This window comes from Apiotrichum porosum (assembly GCF_003942205.1).
Source record: "Apiotrichum porosum strain DSM 27194 chromosome Unknown scaffold_2, whole genome shotgun sequence".
In the NCBI taxonomy this organism is placed as follows: Eukaryota; Fungi; Basidiomycota; class Tremellomycetes; order Trichosporonales; family Trichosporonaceae; genus Apiotrichum; species Apiotrichum porosum.
In genome coordinates this window covers 1881598-1901827 of record NW_021167109.1, presented here as the reverse complement: position 1 = coordinate 1901827, position 20230 = coordinate 1881598, and the positions used below count along the sequence as shown (strand labels likewise).

Genomic DNA, 20230 nt, shown 5'->3' with positions numbered 1-20230 from the left:
CCCATTATCCTACACCGCGACCACCCCGTTGCGACAAATGACAACAACGCTCAGCCCAGACCAGGCGCGCGCACTATGGGAAGCGGGCGGGTTTGCCCTCCTCACTGGCTTGCCCATGGGCAGCGAGACGGGCATGGACGGGACGTGAGTGCTTGTTTTGAGATCCCGGCCAGCTCGATGAGTGGACCGGTGCTGTAGACACCCACCACCTGGCATGCCACTGGCTGTACATGTATCCCTGTGACAGCTTGCTAACAGCACCACAGGTTCCACACGATCAATGTCTTTGCAGGCCACAAATTTGTGCCTCCAGGCCTGCACAGCGTCGTGTGGTCGGCCACTCCTACCAGCAGCTCGAGCACAACAACGCCTTCCTCCACTGAAGGTAAACCCCAGTCCGAGGCGTCAGCGTCGGCAGACATTGCCGCGGCCTTTCCCATCCGCTCTGCGTTCTTGCACTTTTGGCAACCCAAAGAACGCGTCGTGTTACACTATGACCCGGCCACAGAGTCCACCACGCGCAAGCCTGGATCCCCGCCCATCGACGAGGCAGAGCTGCAGGCGCTCGACCCGCAAATGGCCCCATACCCCTTCGCCCAGCTTGCGGCGTGGAAGAGCCTCAGCACGCACATCACGCCGCCGGTGCTGGTGCGCGTCTGCCCCAGCGGGCGGGTGGACAGCCTGACTGCCGCCGCTGGCGAAGAGGGTGACGAGATCAAGGAGCTGCGCGCCGCCGTCAACAAGGGTGCTGCTACCAACGCCGCCGCGGGCGAGCCACTCGCGTTCCCGGTCTTTGACCTCAAGCGGTCCTGGAACGAGGGCGCGAGTGGCGAAGAGGTCACGCGCTGGTCTAGGGATAAGAGCATGTTGCTCGCGCGCGTGTGCGCCGAAGTGGGAGGTACGTATCAGCTTGATAGCATTGGTCAGAGCTGACTTGCCCAGGACCCGCCGCACTCCTCGGCCACCTCCAACTATCCCACATCCTCGTCTCGCAGGTGTGGAGCTACGCGTCTCTGAGCCCATACAAGCGTCTCCTCCGGCTGCTGTGTCGCTCCGAATCAGCCCTCGCAGACCCCGCTGCCGTCGGCCTCCCACAGTCTACGCGCGACGTCTACATCGCCCTCTTGTCCACCCTCGCGGCCCAGCTGCGCGCCCTCCCCAATGCCGCGTTTGACACAGAGTTGCCGGACATGCGCGAGTTTTACGAGCTCGAAATCGACGCGCTGAGAAAGGGCCTGGGACACGCGCTCGGCGAGAGAGGCTGGTGGGGTAAAGTCGGCGAGGTCGGGGCTAAATGGAAGGACCTGCAAGCGGCCGCCGCGGACAAGGGGCTGGTTTTGCTGGAGGTTAGTGCCGGAGACGAAGATTCAGATGAGGAGGAGGGTGAGTATGCGCCTGTGGTGGTGGAGACGTAGAGTATGCAGTGTTGTAAGTGTGAGGTGGAGATAGCGGCGCCCTGTTCCGCGCTGGGTAGGCTGCGACGGTAGCCGTCGTCATGGTCGCCGGCAGCATTCACGGCTCCGCATCGCCCTCGTCACTCTCACCAGTTAGTGACAGGTCCACGAGTCAGTGATCCCTCAGTGATCCCCTCTAGGCGACCATCAGTCACACCCTCGTCTTGCTCGACCTTGCTCGACCTTGCCAGCCTGGTTGACTTGCGCATAGCCACAATAACAACTCTTCGATACTCTGACAAGCCCCTCACGCCCGCCGCACGCCACTCTTTTCTCATGTGTTGTTGCATGTCGTCCATCGCTACCGTTACATGGGGTTGGGGGGGTTGGGGGGTACTGCCGATCCACTTTCGCGTAATGTGTGTTATTTTTGAGCAACTCCGTTTACACGAAGAAGGCGAGGTAGATGGTCGAGATGACCGAGGCGGCCATGACGGCGTAGCCCGAGGCGTAGACACCCTTCATGGTGAGGCCTGAGAGAATGGTCAGCACGAAAACATGTACAGTCAAACGGGTCGGTGGACTGGTGATGTGGTGGTACACGGTCATCCGGGCAGGAGAAAGCCGGGCAGCAAAACTCCGGTTGGATGACCCGTTTCGCAGTCCACACCATTCCCACCAACGCCGTGGGCCACGCTCGCGCTCGAGCGACAATGGCAGTCGTCACGTACCCTTTCCGGTGTCCCACATGAGGTGGCGGATACCGTTGAACGAGTGGAAGGTCAGGGGGAGGGCAAAGGCGACCTTGGCCGAGGTCTTGAACCAGACGGGAAGGTTGTGGACAGCCTCGATGAGGTGGGCCGAGTCAATGGCGGGGTAGATGGGGTGGAGGAGGTAGGTGAGGGCGCCGACGTAGAAGACACCGGCGACGGCAACACCGGTGATACGGTGGAGACCCGAGAGGACCCAGGTGACCTGGGGCTGGTAGATGTCGAGGTGGGGCGACACGGGGCGGTTCATGCGCTGGGTGTTGAGGAGCTTGAGGCCCTCCATCTCGGAGATCGAGTTGGTCTGCACGAAGCGGCGGGCCATGAGGGGCGCGGCGGCGGCGCGGAGCGCGGGCGCTAAGGGAGCAAGTCAGTACATGTCTCTGTTGGAGGCGCGCATGCTGGTTCTCTGTCTGTCCTGTTATGGCGCGAGGCGGACGAGCTGGTTCTCGCTCTTGTGCGCCCCTTTGGGATCCACCAAAGACCAGACGAGCGCGTGCGCCGGGGAGACAGGGAGGTACGCACCGGTGCCGACGGCGCGGAGGAGCGAGGGGCGGACGATGAACGACATTTGTGAGTGGTGAGGGGGTGAAGAAGAGATCGACAACAGCGACAAGAGCTACTCCAACGACGACGACGAAGGACAGACGGCCCAACCTGCACGAATTACCGCCGCGCTCATTGGCAGGGCGGCCATGTTCGGTCGCTTCGGGTGGGAACGGACGGACAGGGGAGGATTTATGAAATCCCCCCTGTTTAAGGAGACCACGTGGAAATACTACACGTCATATTGTCCTTGATAGGCCTCGTTCGTTTGTTGACAGCCCGTTCGCCCTGCTTGTTTTGGCCATTCACAATGCATCCTGCCGCAACACTTGCTTATATCAGGAATCGCTACGTGCTAGACTATTGTCACACATATTCACAGCCTGTCCTGTCGCTTTACAAAGGCCATATACAGTCATGAGACGCAGTTGAATCGTCCTCGCACAGCGAGAAGACGACGAGGAGGGTTGTGTCGAAAAAGCCACTGAAGAGGGTGGCCGGGCTTGACGAGCAGAGTGGCTTCAGTGTGTTCAGTATTCGTTGCACTATCCCATCGCGAACCTGCCAAACAGCGGGTTGGCGTAAGGAACGTAGCGATTGTTGTCCGTGATGGCCGGGATGGACGACTCTGGCCAGCGGTAGCTGTCAATGGCGGGAGCATGGGCGACGAGTCGATAACGCGCCTCCCCGACTTCCTGCTTGTACTCGGCGTGAGAGCGACGCAGTACGCGGGGCGGGGCGCCAAATCCCATCGCGTCGCGGAGGTGCATGGCCAGGTTGTCGGCCAAGTTGACAATGCCGTCGCCCTTGCGCATGCGCTCCGGAGGTCCAACGAGCAGGACCTTTGGGTGGGACCGAGTGAGAATCTCTTCAAACGTCTCCGTCAGGGAGAGCCAGCCTAGGTCGTTGCCGCAGTCGTAGTCGTCCACGTCGGGAGGGTAGTCGGCGGGCGTGCCCCAGTTGATGTACCCGTATTCTGTCGGATAACCGTCCTCGTCCTCGTCCTCGAAGTCTTCGTCATCGCTGTTGCTGTGGTGCTGTTGGTCGACGCCACCGGCCGCCCCTCCGGGGTGGGAATCAGAAACACTCAAGTTGGCGAGGAGTTGCGTTGTCGCATCCGCCTCGTTCGAACCGACCGTGTGGAAGATGATGACGACCTCCCTGACGTGAATGTAGGACCCACGGTGGGGGCGAACCGTTACGTGACCCTCGGGGCTGTACCAGCTGTGGATGCCGTCCTTCTCTACCAGCGGCAGGTTGATGACCAGGCGCTCCGTGTATCCAGACAGCTGGATCGCAATCAGCGGCGGACAGCCGGGGTCGTTGGCATCCGCGGCACCGGCGAACATGACCACCGTTTCACATTCCTGCGCCTGGATGTCGGCGTAGCCGCCCCGCGAGTCGGAGAGCAGCCGTACAACTTGTGGGCGGCTGGAATGCAGCGCCCACTCGGGAACAAGCGAGCTGCCCGCGTGCTTGATGGTCGGCAGGTTGTGGGTGAGGGGTCCAAAAAGGTCGACGGTGGTCGCCCTGGCCAGGAGAGGCTCGATCTTGGCGCGGTCCGCACGCACCTTGCGCATGGCCTCGTCATCGTCGAGGTAACTCAAGTCAGGACGAAGGAACGTCACACCGCGCCAGCCGCCGCTCGAGTTTATCTGAACGGTACGGTCCTTGTCGCCAGTGTCTGCATGTTAGATATAGTGCCCGAAGCCTAGGCCTCTGCTCACCGCTGACTGCGAACATTGCCACGCGGACGTGAACAAGCAAGTCGTCTACGTAGGACTTGGTCCTCTTAGAGACGAGACGGAAACTGTGCAGGAGCTCGGGGGAGGCATGCTGGACGATGGTCTCGACGATGTGTGGGTAGGCTGAGTCGTCCATTGAGGCCACACTGGAAAGGGACAGCGAGAGGGTTGGAGGACAGTCCAAGCAGAGTAGTTCGAAAGGCAGCACATCGTCATCAGCTGTTCGCAGCGTCATCGACTGCGACGGAACCTAATGTTGACTTCACACGGTACACGGGCGCCCCTCGTATGACCTGGAACAAGAGTGTGGGAGAGCCCGACTTGCGCGACTTGGGGGCTCAACATTTGGCGCACACCACGAACACATAAAACAACCCGGGATAAATGCGTCAATTCACAACAAATCACGCAACGCCACAGCCATATTACTCATGGAACACGTTCTTCGCATCTCGTGTACTTTGGGTTTCTTCTTTGCTCGCTTCATTTCTTCTTAGACGGGGACAACTATACACACAGCACGCGCTGGGGGAAGCAACTTAGTAGTTGTCCTGGTTGTTGCCTGAGATGTCAGCAACGCATTCATCCGGGGTAGCGTTCAACTCTCAAACTCACCACCACCGTATCCACCCTGGCCACCACTCTGCTGGCCACCGTAACCACCCTGGCCACCACTCTGCTGGCCGCCGTAGCCACCCTGGCCGCCGCTCTGCTGGTTGCCGCTGCCGTAAGAGTCATCGTCACGGCCGCCACCTGCCACACGTGTTAGCGTCCAGACTATTCGACCGTTTCTCGTGTCCACTTATTTCTCGAGTCAACTACTCACCAAAGCCGCCACCACCACCGCTGCGCTGGTTACCACTGTCGAAGCCTCCCTGGCCCTGGTTTCCGCTGCTGCCGAAGGAGTCATCCTGGCCTGGCAGTACATCAGCTCCGTCCAACTGTTGATTCGCGAGCTTGTGCCACCAGCCCTTCCATTCCACTTACCGTAACCACCACCGCTGCCGGTCTGGCGGTCACTGCTTCCAAAGCCACCGCCGGTGCTGCGCTGGTTGTTGTTGTCATCGCCGAAGCCACCGCCGCTGCTCTGGTTGCCGCCGTATCCACCACCGCCGCTCTGGTTACCACTGCCGTAACCACCACCGCTGGTCTGGCGGTCACTGCTGCCAAACGAGTCGTCCTGGTTACCGCCGTAACCTCCCTGGCTGCCCTGGTTGCCGCCGTAGCCGCCCTGGCCACCTTGGCCACCCTGGCCTTGGTTCTTGTTACCGCCGAACTGGGGCACGTGTTAGTATTCTGACAACAAGTGGGGGAGGGGGGAGGGCTCGAAGAAGGGAAGTGCCACCAAGTGCCACCGAGTGATGACGTCACACTGTGAATTCACCTGGTTCTCGAGCTTGTTAAGAAGCTATGGTGGTTAGAGAGATGTGTAGCAGGGGAGGAGACACTTACGTCGGACATGATGTGCTTGTTTGTGTTTGGAAAGAAGGAAGGGATGAAGAGTAAACACAGAGGGTGGGGTTGAGAGACGGCTCGGTGAGGTGGTTTATATAGAACTCGTGGGTCTGGGGGGGTCAGCCCCAGGCATATGCATGTTGCACACATGGCGCCAGAGATGCGTGACACCCGTTCATCCTCCCGTGACGCACACCAATTCTCCCATGGGACACTGTAGACGAGGGCAGGAGAGCAGAGGGGGAGTAGTTGGACAAGCTTGTTGTGGCATTACCCCCGCTGCAACTCAAGACGTCAGAACCAAAGCTTGCATGGTCGCGCCGCGCCAACACGGGCATATGTGCAAAGGCATATGGTCCGAGGTCATCCTGGAGTATAGAGAGCCTGAGAGTGAGGTGGGGGGATGCAACCGAGACTCACATCGCATGGGATGAGGTGGAGAGGCTGTTGGCCGGGGCTGTATATCCCTCCGTCGCCTCGCTTGGCCAGTGTCGATCGGGACCACACTCGAAGCTTGAATGATGACGCCACAGGCAGAAGACCCAGAGAGTTTGAGGGGAGGCGGTGACGAACGTGCTGTCTCGCTCTCGCGTGAGCGACAACGTCGACTACACGCCCGCGCTGGGCCTTGCATACGACTGCGCACCAACTGTCTGCGGGGGGATCGGCAGAGGGTTCTTCCATGGCCCACGGGGGACAAAGCGTCACTCTGTCACTGACGACCTCCACCATTGACCACCACCCCAGTTCTGTTCCATGCCGTTGCGGCTGCTGACGTGCTCATGGTTGGGTTCGTACAGAATACGCTTCACATCGAGAGCTGTTTACCGTCTCCACTGCATGCTTCTGGTCCCCCATGCGGTCTTTCTGCTGTTATTACACTGTTCGTCGACACAGCCGGGCCAACCTGCCATCCAGTTGCGGTTGCAGCGATCCAGCGACCACGCACGTTGCGCGGCGGCACATTTCCAGTCTAGGCACCCACCCAATCTGTCTGCGCAGCGCAGGAGGGGGAGGGGGGCATGCCCATGGTCGTTAAGTGCACGTCTCCCGCCTGACGTCTGCCCATGACCTCAATATAGCATTCTGCCGACTTTGGCTGAGGGCCAGGGGCCAGCCGTTGCCTGCCGCCGCAGCCCAAACCATGTCCTTGTGGATTACCGCGACCGCTGGTTGAAGGCCCACTGTTGTACATTTCCTTGCTCCTGCAAGAGACAGAAGGAGAGAAGCTCTTGCCTGTGGCCGCTGTACCTCTTGGCGCTCCACATACGCAGCACATCAAGGAGGGGCAAAGCAGACAGAGACACCCGGGCGAGACCAGTGATCCATGACGCTGGGACCGAAATGAGGGCGAGTCCCCCAAGCCCAATTGACGGTTCCGCATCATGGAACAAGGCTACAACCACATGCCCCAGGCTCCTAGCGGGCCTAGCGCAGGTTCTAACACGCTTGAACGGTTCGCTGGCGTGATCTCGTTTCTGACACGCTCCGTCAGAAGGGCCGAAAGACGTGCAAGGAAGAGTACCGAGCGCGTCATAGGGTCAAGACATGGCGGACCGCCGTATCCATTCTGGTGGGCGTGCGCTTCAAATAGAATAAGCGTCGGGACTCCTGGATAACTGTGGCGCGTGGCATCATGGCATCATGATGGTGGGGGTTGCAGGGAAGCGTGCAAGCCGTTGCCGAGTGTTCGCCGACGGTCCAGTTGGCCAGTTGATGATGTTGCAGGATACATTGCAGGAGCTGGTGCATGCGACTAGTGGAGAGGCGCAGAGGGAAATGGTATTTCTGGCAGGCCTGCTGAACATGATACGACATCACAGCCACAACCCCGACGGACCGGCCCAAGGCGTTCCCTTCCCTTCTCATAATGAACCAATGCTCCGAGGCTCCGAAAGCCGGTCCCCTGTCGTGACCCAAAGATCCACTGGAATACCTAGAGGCGGTGCTCGGAAGCACGCCCGGAAACGAGCGTGCAGGGGTAAGGAATACAGAGCAGGGGAAATGTGTGTGTGGACGGTGGGAGACACTTGGGAGGGACCAAGTGACGTGACGCACCGATGACGTCGTCGTCGTGGCGATCGAGCGACGACATGTCTCCTAGACGCCGGTTGCAAGTGTGGCACTTGGATGAGTCGACTGCTTCGGCAGGTGGGTTGCTCGTAGAGGACGTCGACGCTGCCGAGCATCTGTGTTGCAACATGTAACATGTAAGAGACCATTGCTGGACGTCACAGATGGCAGTGTGCGGCCGACACAGAGGTACAGAGGGGCGCAGGTGCAAAGAAGAGCGCCCTCCCCCAGTACGCCAGTGCGCCCCCACGAGAACGCAGTATCAAGCGACATGCCCATGTTAATCTCAGCCATAGTGCGTTATCGGAGCCCTCGAGAAACCAACTATGGCCAACGAGCAGAAAACGGCGTTTAACAGCCGATTTTCTTGTCACCCTCAACACGATGCTGGGCGACCTGGCACAGAGTCCATACTTGTCAAGGACGCAAAATTGGTTGGCCCAGGTGGTAGTAGATAAGGTAGAAACGTAGTGAGAGGTGGCAGCGGTGGGATAACGTATATGCAGGCGAGACATTGTATATTTGGCTGAGAACGCGTACGGTGTTTCTGGGAACCAACCTGGCTTCCGCCCGAACCTACATAGGTTCCAGCACCTACATAGATTCCAGCACCCACACACACTCCACGCATACTCCTACACACACATACTTCTGCTTTCCATCACCTTTTCTTCATCACACACCTCCTCCTCCTCGATGAAGAAACCCAAAAACAATCACAAAAAGAAAAGCAACAGCAACAATAACAACATTTGCACAGTGTGCGGCGATTCTCAGCACAACGTAAGTGGCGGCCAGCGATCGGTTGGGGTTTGGCTGACCTGTGCAGGAGGGCCGCTGCCCATACGTGACCTGCACAACGTGCGGTCATCGAGGCCACTCTGTAAGCACCACCGCCAGGTGACGGGGGAAGGACGTTTACTCACCATCAAGGCACACGTCTGCGGATACGTCGACCTGGACAACAACCTCTGCACGGTGTGCAACAAAACCGGTCACCATGTGAGTACCTACTTTTGCTCTGTCGGAGACTGCACGGGCTGTGTGATATGTGCTCTGTGCCGCACCGTTCTCTGTGCCGCAGTGGCAATCGGCGTTCTAGTCTCTCGTCCTGCCGCACACCGTCGACTCGCCGTATTAACGGTTAACTCTTCACCGTGCGTGGTGTCCAAACATCGTGTGTCCGACGTGCCGCGCCCCTGGCCACGCCGTGAGTAATGCCCTCGACGATGATGCGGGCGCCTGTCGACTGACACGAACCTAGTCATTCGCCTGCCGACGACAGCGTACCAGCGTGCCATCCGGGGCAACTACCACCAGTGCGGTCTTGTCGGCCACACGGTGGCAGACTGCCCCGAGCACAGCCGCCGCGCCAGCGGCGGCCAGGCCGCACTGAGCAAGCGCGCCGCGACTCCCCTCTCATCGCCGCATGGTAGGGGCGTGTGAGTACTCACCTTGCTCTGAACCGCTGCTTGAGTCACACTAACCATCGACAATCAACCCCCCCCCTACGACGCGCACTCCCCTGGGAGCACTCGCGGGCGTTGTGGACCAAAAGCCGTGAGTTCAGACCGGTACAGAGCATACTGCGACGTGTGTGCTAATAGTACCAGGCTCGTACTCGCCGGAATGAGCGCCGACAACCCCCTGGACCTCGCCGGGACGACGCAGAGCTAGACAAGCTCGTCAACGCCATCGACAGTCTGACCGACGTTCGCTGTCGAGGCGTCCGCATCCCGCATCGATCGACATGGTCCTTTTCCGTTTCATGGAAGTCAACAACTTGGGCGACGGCATGGTCCTGAAGCTCCCGGACACGAAACAATTTCCCGTGCCGTCGCACGTCGCCAGTCTCCCCAACCCCGTCACCGTCCGCTACCACTCGACGACGGGATCCTTAAAGGATACGTCGAAGGTGGAATTGTGGCACTACTCTGGCGAAGACATCGACCTGGAGAAGCCTGCCGCCGTTTTCTGCATTTTCGCGCTCAGAGACACAAAAGCTCGCTCCACCATCAGTCCTGTCATGCAGCACGCTATCAACTGTGCCATTATCCATGCTGTCACTGGCAGGTGACACCCCTCGTCCCCCGTTTCCCCCGAGAAGAGCGTACACTGTACGCCCGTGGGCACGCGAACCACCCCCCCATTCCCAATACCGCTCACATCAAACACAAGCCCTCGCCTCGAAAGGCGAAACCAACCCGATACCAAGCCCAGGTTAAAGCGAGATAGAATCAGGCAGCGCATCCATGTATATTCTTCAATTATAGTTGTAAATCTCCCATCATGCCCGGTATATCTCTCACTGAAGGAGGGGAGTTGAAGTCGGACAATGTGTAGTTTTGCTCCAGCACGGGGCGCAAGTATGCGCGTCGACGTTGAGCATGCACAGCACGAGTGGTTCTGTCCTCGCGGCCCACATGTACATGTCGCAACGCAAACGGCGGGAGACTGGGATGGGACCAAAGGCGATCTGCAGACGGGCAAGACGGCGAGGTGGGTGTCAGAAGTGTCACTTGGCGATGCCACACTATGAGCTGCCCACACCGTACCGATCCTCACGGCACTCGGTCGTTGTCGCCAAGCACCGGCCCAGCTCCGGCAATGTGCAGTCGCCATGACCTCTGGGAGGGTCCCTCAAACGGTCGCCTTCGCGTAATGGGTATACACATACGCGCACCTGCCTCGACGAGGCTCCGTCCGTGTGAACCGGGTCACAACATCAGGTTGCGACGGCACGCCGTCACGTCCAGTTATCGCGACCTGTCGGGCGCGTTTCGGCCAGCTTGATGAGGTTGTTGACAGTGACATGCCGACAGTATGAGGCTGACATTGCTTGTGCATCTCCACGGGGGTCCGCGTTTCCTCAATTGACATTGCTTCCGCGGGGAGGTTGATGAATTCGGAAGAGGCCCCAGAGTGAACTACCGGCGGCATCCCCCGCAGGGTGATCCCATAGATCCATAGATCCACGGACACACCGTGCGCGGGTGCGCCGTGCGCCGGCGATAGCTTTTGCCTGGGACGGCGAGTTGACATCGTCATATGGTTACAACCGAGAACGGACAGGTGTGTACTGGTACAACGGCGCACAGCGCTATGTGAATAGAATGAATGAAAAGAGGCAACAGACGCGGATTATTGTGCGGCCTCGGAGAGTGGGTGGGCTTTGGTTGGTTGTGCCCTACGAGGACACGAGCGGGACTCGCAAGGGGATAGGAGGCCGCGGAGGGGGCGTCCTATCCGGTGCGAGTCACAAGCGGGGATGGGCTTCGGGGAGGACGAGGAGGGCGTCCGGGTCGTCGTGCGATGCAAACGTCCACTCGACGAGCTCGGCGTTGCGCCATGGCCGGGACGAGTGGTGCCCGTCTACCATGTACCGCAGAATATCGCCGTGTGCCACCACTGCGTCAATCAGTCAGCATGAGTTATTGTTCCGGGGATTGAGGCAATCGGGGCATATGGCGGCGTGTGTCGCGGCTAAGCACATTTGCCGCTTGTTTGTCACTCCATCGCTGGATCGCTGGGGAGCAGCCGCTCCGCCCTGCCACCTGCGTCACTTGGCGCACTCACAGACAATCTCGCGCTCGGGGCGGGCACGCAGCCAATGCCGGACAAGCTTTGCGCGCTCGGCACAGTTGTCCGGGTCGTAGATGCCTTGCTTGCTGGCATAGTCTGGGGACAGACCGGAGAAGTCCAGGTCGGAGAACATGCCATTGTTGGATGCAGCGAGGTGCTCGGGTGGGTGCAGCGGGGTGTCACAGGGGAGGCTGCGGCGTCAGTGTGTGTACGGAGCGTGGGGGAAGGGGGGACTCACTCTCCGGCCTCCTGGGCGAGGTCGAGCAACACGACGGGCTTGCCAGTGGTCTCCAGACGCGTCTTGAGGTCTGGAAACCCAAGGAGCATCGTCTCCATTGTGCGTCGCAACTGTAGAGGTCAGGTTTTGGCACCATACGCTGGCACTATTGGACCCACTGGAGAGCACACGAGCAGCTCGGCCGAACGCTGCACGCCGTCCCTGGTGGCCGGGTGCAGGCCGCTCGCCTGCCTCTGCCCGACCTTTGTGAGTGTCGGGTCGCGAATTTCCCAGTCGCTAAACACGCTGGCAAAGTGTCAGCATCGTATCTCAAGCAGGGGAGGTGTGGTGAGAATGCCGCGGTGGTGGTGGGGAGGGGGCCGCGTGATGTGGTTGTGTCCGCAGCCAGGTCGGTGGCGCAGTGCGATGGGGGGGCGATGGGCCACTCACTTGTGTTCTGCTTGTGCGTGACGGACGAGGTAGATGCGTTTCTTGGTTGGGAGGTGCAGCATGGTATGGGGAAGGGGTAGGGATGGGGGGATGAGCGACGACGACGACGACGATGCGAGAATTATAGACGTCGGTCGACAAGGGGTTGTTGGGTGGTGAGTCAGACAGTCTTCCTCCTGCCAAATCCACTTCGTAATGGAGGCCCCCAAGACGTGATTTTGGCTTGGCCCCTCTGTGCGCCCTGTGCCGAACGTGCCGCCGCCGGGCACTGCCCGGTAAACGACAGGGCCCGTGACCGCATTTGCCGCCGGCCCGATGGGCACATTTGATCCCGCTCGCCACCCCCGCGTACCCGACAGGTGTCTCCGTCCCTCTCCAGCCCCATCTCGGTCCATTCCATTCCACCGACAACCGAGCGCATCCATCTTCCACAACCCACATTGCACTCTCTCTCGCGCTCGGCGGGGGCAGGACAATGCCACCCACAGCCCCGCGCAGACCCACATCTACACATTCGGCCCAACACATCCACCCCCACTCGTCTCCACAGCCAGCCCAGCTCGCCTACTTTGTCATCTTCAACCCGACACTTGCGTCCAAAACAGCGGGCCCCAGCTCGACCAGTTCCGCTGCTGCTGCCCCCGGTCCAAGTCCAGCCGACACCACCACCACCGGTAGTGGTGCCGGTCCAACTACAGGTCCAAGCACAAGTGCAAGTCGAGAGGAGGATGCTGGCGTACCCAACGCCGACGACCAGGCCACGGCCGACGCCAAGCCGGTAGCCCAAGATACCTCGGCGCCGACAGATGTCGCCGTGACCTCAGCGGCGCCCGATGTGGATTCCAGCGCGTTAACCCACCCAGCGCAACCCACAGACGACACTGAGACACCAGCGCAAGTCGACCCAGGCGCACGCGACCGTGATCTTGAAGATGACCTGCGCGAAGCTGCACAGATCGTCTTCTACACCAGCCGTGAGGCGGGTGGCGTGAGCCGCGATACCATGTTACGGCAGGTCGGTCTGGCCAAGGGTCTTATGGGCTTTACAGAGTGTGTTGCAGCTGAAACACCTCGTCGTGGGCTGAGCTGACTTGACACCAGCATGGTCGGCGGCAAGAGCTCTGACCCCTTCTGGGCCGTCCACTCCCAGAACACCCGCCTGATCATCTACACCCCGGAGCCTGAATGGTACATTTACATTTGTGTCACGCTCGCACTCGTACCGGCAACGGGCAAGGACAAGGATCACGCCAAAGATAAGGACAGCAAGGACAAGGACGGCAAGGAAGACACCGTCCCTGCCCAAGGCTTGAGCGACCGCATGCTCGTCGACGGGCTTCAGCGCGGCTACGACGACTTTGTGCTGCTACACGGCAAGCTGGGCGCGCATGTCCCAGGTGGAGGTGCAAGTCTGAGCCTTGCCATGTTGGAAAAGTACTGGACCCGCTTTGCGTTCTCGTTCGAGTTGCAGTTCCTCATCCCTGCGCACCCTGGTCTCATGGCATGGCTCGGAGGATACGAGCCGCCCCCATCCCCTCCACTCGACACGACACCGCTGGACGAGTTTGCCTCACCGCTTCCTGCGGGCTCGGGGCTTGGTGTTGTCAGCCTGAACGGACCCCTCACGCGCACAGGAGCCTTGCCATTGCCGGACACGCGCGAATCCGCCGCGCTCACGCGTCTCCTCGTCACCACTCTTCAGGCATCCGCCCCGGCCGTCGATAGAGAGCCGCTCAGTGTCCGCGGAACAAGCGGTACGGGCACTGGCACGGGTGCGGGCACCACTGGAGACCGCCAGACGCTCGGGTTTGGATTTGGACGTCGGCGCCACTTGCCCTCGACGCACACACCGCCTACACCAGCACCGACGCCGAACCCAGGCGTAAAGCTCCAGAACGCGCAAGAACGCGAAAAGGACGAGCGGAAATCGTCCTGGGGTCCCCTTGCCTGGGTCGGACTCGGCGGATCCGGTCCGACAAGTCGTGCAGTCACGCCCAGCCCGACCACCGCCACAGCAGCAGGTCGCGCGAGCCCGTCCCCGTCACTTGCCTCTGTCGAGAAGCCTGTTTCTACAAAACAGACATCTGTGTCCAGTACGGCCTCTGTGAACTCCAAGAGCCGCTGGCCCAGTTTTGGACTGGGCGGCTTGGAGAATGTGGGCGCCAACATGGGGGCCGTCCTGGGTATCGGGTCTAGCGCAGCACCGAGCCCCAAGCCAGAGCCGGAGAGTAAAGAGGAGAGCAAGGAAGACGCCGGCGAGGAAGGCGGCTCCGAGGACAAGGACGTTGGCACAGAGGCGGAGACAACAAGGGCCGCAGATGGTCTGGACACGACTACGCCTACTGCTGAGTTGGACGAGACAACTGTACCTGCTTCAGCAACGACGACCGAGGGCCCAGCAGCAATCTCCACAGGTGATGCCAACGACAGTTCTGTCCAAGAAGCACCCGACGACGAGCAGCAGCCCCCATCTCCCGAGCCTGAACCCCAGCCTGAGCCCGAAACTTCAGCAGACACCTCGGCAGAGCCGAGCACGCGCGCCGCGAGCTCGGACGCCGATGCCGTCTCGGTGCGCACGACAGAGACAACCGGAACAGCAGCAACCGTCGTGTCCCAGACGCCCGTCCTCCTCCCGGACCTAGCAGCGGCAAGCGATGACCGTGTGGACGTCAGTTGGGCAGGCGGCAAGGGCGTGTGGGTCGGCAACGTGCGCCGCAAATTGAGCTGGGTCGTGGTGAGTACCAACTGCCCACTGCGTGGGATTTTGGCGCGCCGCGATATAGCGCGGTTGATAGCCCGCTTATCGGTGGTGGCTGGCGCGTGGGGATCGGCGTGGTTGCCGTAACGCGAGCTAATGACTTTTTTTAGCGCGACTCACTCCTCCTCTACATCCTCTACCCGCCCAGTATCCAGGTTGGAGAGCCAGTGGATGCACCCTCGGGCGCGGCGACGGTGACGCTCTTTGACGCCATCACTCCCCAACTCGACTCGGCGGGCTCGGGCGCGGGCGGCGCTGCAGACTCAGCCACGGGCACCAGCACGGCGACAGCCACGAGCACGAGCACGAGCACGAGCAGCGCCGCTCCGTCCACGCGGCCCAACGACACGACCGTGTATCACGCCGGCGACGTGACCGAGCTCCGGCTGCCTGGCGGCCAGCCGCCGGCGTCGGCGTCCAACCCCGCATCGGCGGCGTTTGCGCCAGGTTCAGCGAGCGGCCTCGACCCAGGCGACGACCGCACCCTCGCCCAGCTCCGGGACGTGCTCTCCCTCGGCGCCAGCACATCGTCGTCGCCCCTCGTGACAGAGGTGTACGCGCAGACCCCGCAGGCGCGGTTCGCCGTCGCCAAGCGTGCCCGTGGCGACGGCGCAGGTGGAGAACTGTTCGTGCTCACGGGGAGGAAGGACGCCAGTCTGACGGACGCCGAGCGGGGTGTGCGCGCCCATGCGTTTGTCAGGCCCGAGTTCACGTCGTAAGTAGAGCACAGTCACATTGTCAGTAGATTTATTCATTTTATATAATTGTCCACACTCAGTGGTGATCAGTGACCGTTCTGGCCCGGGTGCCGAGTATGTTGGGATGTTGGGCATAGAGTACAACTATAGTGTTCTAGGTGGTGGTGGGGTGCACAAATGGACGGGGAGTCTTCTATGGCCAAGAACCAGCGTCATATGCCAGAGACGAGACGAACGCAGGCAGGGTGCAGAGAGTGGGAATGTGGGGGGTGAATGCGGTGGTGGTCGTGAGAGCGGACTGCACCCGTGGCTCGTGCAGCGCCTGAATCCCCGTGATCCGTGGCTGTAGGCAACGTCAAACACACACGTTGGTTGGGTGTGGTTTTACTTGTTGTGCCAGAAGAGCGTCTTGAGGTTGTGCCAGGTGTCCGACTCGTGGTAGATATAACCTGCGCCGTGTCAGCCAACACCCTGTCTTCCCGCTTTTCCCCCAACTTACGCATCGAGTTGACGATACCGGGCTGCAGCCTCTCGCCGCGGTGGCGGAACATGTACATGATCATGGCCCACGACAGGGATGCCACAATGGTGAAGGGCACGGGCGCGGGGGGGATGGGCCTGGGGTTGGCCTCGGGCGAAGTGAGCGCCGGGAGGGGGTGGTCCAGCGGCTGCATGGGGTAACGCGGGGGGTTGGCTGTGTTCGAGTACAGGCGAGGGATCAAGGAGAGGATCGCGCGGGACATGATGTACAGGACGATTTGCTCGTTGATCTAAACAGGCATGTCAGCATGGCTGCTTTCGGTAGATGCGGGTCATCGTTCGCGATCGACAACATGGTTGCCCCCCTTCGACGCTGGGCATGCAAGCAAACAAAACCCGCGCGCGCCTGTGCCGCTCTGGCCGCTCTGCACATCGGTGGCTGCCGCCTCACATGCCCATGTGCACATGAGCTAGAATGGAGGCGCCATGGACGCGACGTTGCGGAAAGATGCGACATGGGTTTGCCGGTTAATGCGGCTGGCGCCGAACCACACCACCCTTTTGGACCACTTTCGCACCTCCTGCACACCACCCCTAAGGCCGTGCACAGCACACCCCAAGACACACGACTACTCACAGGTGTACGCTCTCCAAACACCCACCAGCCGCCGATACCGCCCGCGATGAATGTGTCGAGGTCACGCTCGATGCCTCCGTTGAGCTTCTTTTGGAGGAGCAACATGACCTTGTAAATGGTCGCAAACTTGGCCAGCGACATGGCGTGGTGCCGCGTTGCCGAGAGGATACCGTGGACACGGGTCGGCCATGGCTTGTGGCTGAACAGCGCGGCCATGACGAGCGCGTGGGGGAAACGGACTTTGACACCGTACACGAGACCGTTACGCGCGCCCTTGAGGACGGCCAGCGCGTCGTGGTGCGCCGGGCTGGAGACAAATGTTAGTCGGGTGATACAACACGGTAACGCGGATAGCCCGGCAACGGGCTGGGTGAGGGCTGGAGAGAGGAATGTGTGAGGGGGGAACGCACTTCATGATGAACGACTGGATCGCCTGGGTGACCATGTTGGGCGCTGTGTGTTTGCGGTAGGGGAGGGCGGGGGACGAGTGGGATGAGGAAAAGGGGTGGAGAGAAGTTGCAACACGGACTGAGATGCACAAGAAGGGAAACTGAACGAGCCCATGGGCCGGTTGGATGCCATTGCCGGAGCCGGCGCCGCCCGCGGACACGACGGCCTTGAGCGGACGGGCGCGCAGACGGCTTTGGGTGGGCCGCAAACGGGGGTGGGGTTTGGGCGCCTATTAATTGATAGGTCCAATAGGCCAAAACATAGAAACCGGCGCCTATAATTTCTGTTAGGCCCGCCCATCCCAATTCACTCACACAATGACCTCACTCTGACCTCACATGGGCAATATCTCGGCAACCGACGCGATCCGTGTGTCTATCCATCGCTCACCATGATCACACTCCTGCCAGTCGCCCTCGGCGCGCTGGGCCTCGTCGCCGCAGCACCCGATGTATTCACCCCGGTCGACATGCTCACAGCACCCCGCCCTCACCCCGCCGTCGCCGCGCCGGGCGGACTGCTCGCCATCTCGTTTGTCGACCAGTGGGACCAAAAGACCGACCTGTCAGTCACACACATGTACTGGTAACGGGCCTCGCTAACCCCTCCCAGGACTACTCGCTCGGTCTACCTCCTCGAGCCCGAGACCACCAACCCCCCGCGCAAGCTGTTCGAGGCGTCTCCGGGCTCCGTGTCCGAGGCGGTGTGGCTCTCAAACCAGACCGTGGCGTATGTCAACGGCACTGCGCTGTGGCATTTCGGCCTGGGCGAAACCGACTCTGGCAAGCAGCTCAAGATGTTTGACTTCCCCGAGGGCTCCGAACCCAGCTCCCTCAAGTATGAGCCTACGACCCAGACTCTGGCCTTCTGCGCGGCTGTTTGGCAAGATGGTGACATTGAGAACACTGGAAAGCACGACGCCGCTTGGGCCGACCGTGGATACTCTGGTATTGTCTTTGACGACCTGTTTGTGCGTCACTGGGACACTTGGCGTACTCCTGGACGCGTCTACACTGTTGCGTCGACACTGCTGAACCGCCGTCGGTCGGTTGACGGCAGAAGCGAGGAGTTTACCGCCTCGCGCGAGTACACCAATTTGCTCAACGGTACGGGAATCTACTCCCAGATGGACCCCATTGGCAGTGACCTGTTCTCCATTTCCGAGACCAAGCTCGCCATCGCGCTCAAGCCCACCCACCTCAACACAGCCATCCACACCCGCATGGACGTGTACCTCCTCCCACTGGCCGGCCCGCGCTCCAACGTCCTCACCCTCACGCAGGCTGCGCACGGCGCCATCTCCGCTCTCAGCTTCTCGCCGGATGGCAAGAAGCTTGTGTGGCTCGAGATGGCCAAGGACGGGTATGAGAGCGACAAGCGTGTTGTCACTGTACACACTTTGAACGCAGACAAGATTGGCTCCTCGGAGCGCTGGACCGCCGAGTGGGACCGTTCCCCGTCGGACGTGGTGTGGGACCTCCGTTCGCAGGGCCTCTACCTCATTGCCGAGTACAACGGCAAGGTCCTCCCTTACCACCTCGAGACACCCGGCCGCCTCCCGACTCCTCTCCTCTTCAAGGGCTCCACTTCTAGCATCACCCAGCTGTCGTCGCACGACCACTTCCTTCTCTCCGTCTCGACCCTCACTTCCCCAACTGAGATTTTCTTCCTCGATCTCGAAGATGGCCCCAGCGACCCGGACAAGATGCCCCATGAGGAGCTTCGCCAGATCACTCATTACGCCGAGTCCCACATTGGCGGTCGTCTCGACGACATGGCTGGTGAGGAGCTCTGGTTCAAGGGCGTCGACGGAAGGCGTGTCATGGCTTGGGTGCTCAAGCCTCGTGGCTGGAGCAAGGACGATGCTCCTGCGTCCTACCCGCTTGCCTTTTTCATTCACGGTGGCCCACAGGGTGCGTGGGAGGACTCGTGGTCCACTCGCTGGAACACTGCACTCTTTGCCTCCATGGGCTACTTTGTGGTCGCTGTCAACCCCACGGGCTCGACTGGCTACGGCCAAGACTTCACCGACCGCATCCAGTCTCACTGGGGCGACAGGCCGTTCCAGGACCTTGTGGCTGGCTACCACGCCGCGCTGGACAAGTACCCCGAGATCGACCCCGAGCGCACTGCTGGCCTCGGCGCCTCGTACGGTGGTTACATGGTCAACTGGATCAACGGCCACAACATCTTTGGCTTCAAGGCCCTCGTCTACCACGACGGCATCTTTTCCACTTTGGACACATTCTACTCGACCGAGGAAGTCTGGTTCCCTACTCAGGACTTTGGCGGCACCCTCCTCTCCAACCGCGAGGTTTACGAACGCTGGAACCCCATGAACCACGTTTCCGAGTGGGCGACCCCCCAGCTCGTCATCCAGGGCGGCAAAGACTTCCGTCTCGCCGAGTCCCAGGCTATTAGCACGTTTACCGCGCTCCAGCTCCAGGGTGTCCCCTCGCGTTTCCTCTACTTCCCGGACGAGAACCACTGGGTGCTCAAGGCCCACAACAGCGTCAAGTGGCACACCGAGGTGCTCCGCTGGCTCGACGAGTGGGTCGGTCACGGCAAGGACGTCGCGCCAAGCCGCAAGGTCGAGACAAAGTCCAAGGAGGTGGTCGAGGACGTGATGGAGGATGTGGCCGACTTGGTCGCCGAAGCTGCCGCTTGGGCCATTGTCGCCGAAGAGGCTGTTGAGCTTCTCTTCTGAGCGTTGCGTTTTGTGAAGTGTAGTTTTCATTTTCTCAATCTTATTTTTCTAGTACCTCGCCCATAGGGACAATCAAGTACTTACAACAAGGCAATGAGAGAAATACAGCGGTGGTATAGACCTCACATGTCGGAATGCATTGTTTGAAATGTGCACATGCTTGATTTGAAACTAGGTTTCGTATTCACAAATCGCAGAGGATATGTCTATTAGCGGGCCTTTTAGCGGGTGCCCCCCTCCCCCCTGATAAGAAAATACCTGGAAGTAATGT

At 60.5% G+C, this 20230-nt stretch overlaps 10 protein-coding genes across 10 annotated transcripts; 5 read left to right on the top strand and 5 right to left on the bottom strand.

Moving 5' to 3' along the window:
- Window positions 1–37: 37 nt before the first annotated feature.
- Window positions 38–1432, top strand: EHS24_004753 (uncharacterized protein; the record flags this gene model as incomplete). The annotated part of the gene is made up of 4 exons (XM_028620309.1): window positions 38–144; window positions 267–898; window positions 943–1383; window positions 1425–1432. The coding sequence occupies 4 exons, from the start codon at window positions 38–40 to the stop codon at window positions 1430–1432; spliced, it is 1188 nt and encodes a 395-aa protein (XP_028479281.1).
- Window positions 1433–1838: 406 nt separating this feature from the next.
- SDH3 (cytochrome b subunit of succinate dehydrogenase, Sdh3p) lies at window positions 1839–2486 on the bottom strand (the record flags this gene model as incomplete). The annotated part of the gene is made up of 2 exons (XM_028620308.1): window positions 1839–1927; window positions 2126–2486. 2 exons carry the CDS (start codon window positions 2484–2486, stop codon window positions 1839–1841), a joined length of 450 nt encoding a protein of 149 aa, XP_028479280.1.
- A 766-nt stretch (window positions 2487–3252) lies between these two features.
- Window positions 3253–4588, bottom strand: EHS24_004751 (uncharacterized protein; the record flags this gene model as incomplete). The annotated part of the gene is made up of 2 exons (XM_028620307.1): window positions 3253–4391; window positions 4435–4588. The coding sequence occupies 2 exons, from the start codon at window positions 4586–4588 to the stop codon at window positions 3253–3255; spliced, it is 1293 nt and encodes a 430-aa protein (XP_028479279.1).
- Window positions 4589–4991: 403 nt separating this feature from the next.
- On the bottom strand, window positions 4992–5913 carry EHS24_004750 (uncharacterized protein; the record flags this gene model as incomplete). Its single annotated transcript, XM_028620306.1, has 6 exons — window positions 4992–5014; window positions 5068–5205; window positions 5279–5368; window positions 5440–5728; window positions 5837–5860; window positions 5905–5913. 6 exons carry the CDS (start codon window positions 5911–5913, stop codon window positions 4992–4994), a joined length of 573 nt encoding a protein of 190 aa, XP_028479278.1.
- A 2087-nt stretch (window positions 5914–8000) lies between these two features.
- Window positions 8001–9657, top strand: EHS24_004749 (uncharacterized protein; the record flags this gene model as incomplete). The annotated part of the gene is made up of 3 exons (XM_028620305.1): window positions 8001–8058; window positions 9245–9422; window positions 9594–9657. The coding sequence occupies 3 exons, from the start codon at window positions 8001–8003 to the stop codon at window positions 9655–9657; spliced, it is 300 nt and encodes a 99-aa protein (XP_028479277.1).
- A 73-nt stretch (window positions 9658–9730) lies between these two features.
- EHS24_004748 (uncharacterized protein) lies at window positions 9731–10057 on the top strand (the record flags this gene model as incomplete). The annotated part of the gene is made up of 1 exon (XM_028620304.1): window positions 9731–10057. The coding sequence occupies one exon, from the start codon at window positions 9731–9733 to the stop codon at window positions 10055–10057; it is 327 nt and encodes a 108-aa protein (XP_028479276.1).
- Window positions 10058–11236: 1179 nt separating this feature from the next.
- Window positions 11237–12291, bottom strand: EHS24_004747 (uncharacterized protein; the record flags this gene model as incomplete). The annotated part of the gene is made up of 5 exons (XM_028620303.1): window positions 11237–11388; window positions 11557–11753; window positions 11801–11910; window positions 11959–12085; window positions 12230–12291. 5 exons carry the CDS (start codon window positions 12289–12291, stop codon window positions 11237–11239), a joined length of 648 nt encoding a protein of 215 aa, XP_028479275.1.
- Window positions 12292–12704: 413 nt separating this feature from the next.
- Window positions 12705–15706, top strand: EHS24_004746 (uncharacterized protein; the record flags this gene model as incomplete). Its single annotated transcript, XM_028620302.1, has 3 exons — window positions 12705–13279; window positions 13331–14963; window positions 15098–15706. 3 exons carry the CDS (start codon window positions 12705–12707, stop codon window positions 15704–15706), a joined length of 2817 nt encoding a protein of 938 aa, XP_028479274.1.
- A 363-nt stretch (window positions 15707–16069) lies between these two features.
- Window positions 16070–17247, bottom strand: EHS24_004745 (uncharacterized protein; the record flags this gene model as incomplete). The annotated part of the gene is made up of 4 exons (XM_028620301.1): window positions 16070–16134; window positions 16185–16455; window positions 16803–17109; window positions 17213–17247. The coding sequence occupies 4 exons, from the start codon at window positions 17245–17247 to the stop codon at window positions 16070–16072; spliced, it is 678 nt and encodes a 225-aa protein (XP_028479273.1).
- Window positions 17248–17643: 396 nt separating this feature from the next.
- On the top strand, window positions 17644–19959 carry EHS24_004744 (uncharacterized protein; the record flags this gene model as incomplete). The annotated part of the gene is made up of 2 exons (XM_028620300.1): window positions 17644–17816; window positions 17865–19959. The coding sequence occupies 2 exons, from the start codon at window positions 17644–17646 to the stop codon at window positions 19957–19959; spliced, it is 2268 nt and encodes a 755-aa protein (XP_028479272.1).
- Between the last annotated feature and the right edge of the window lie 271 nt (window positions 19960–20230).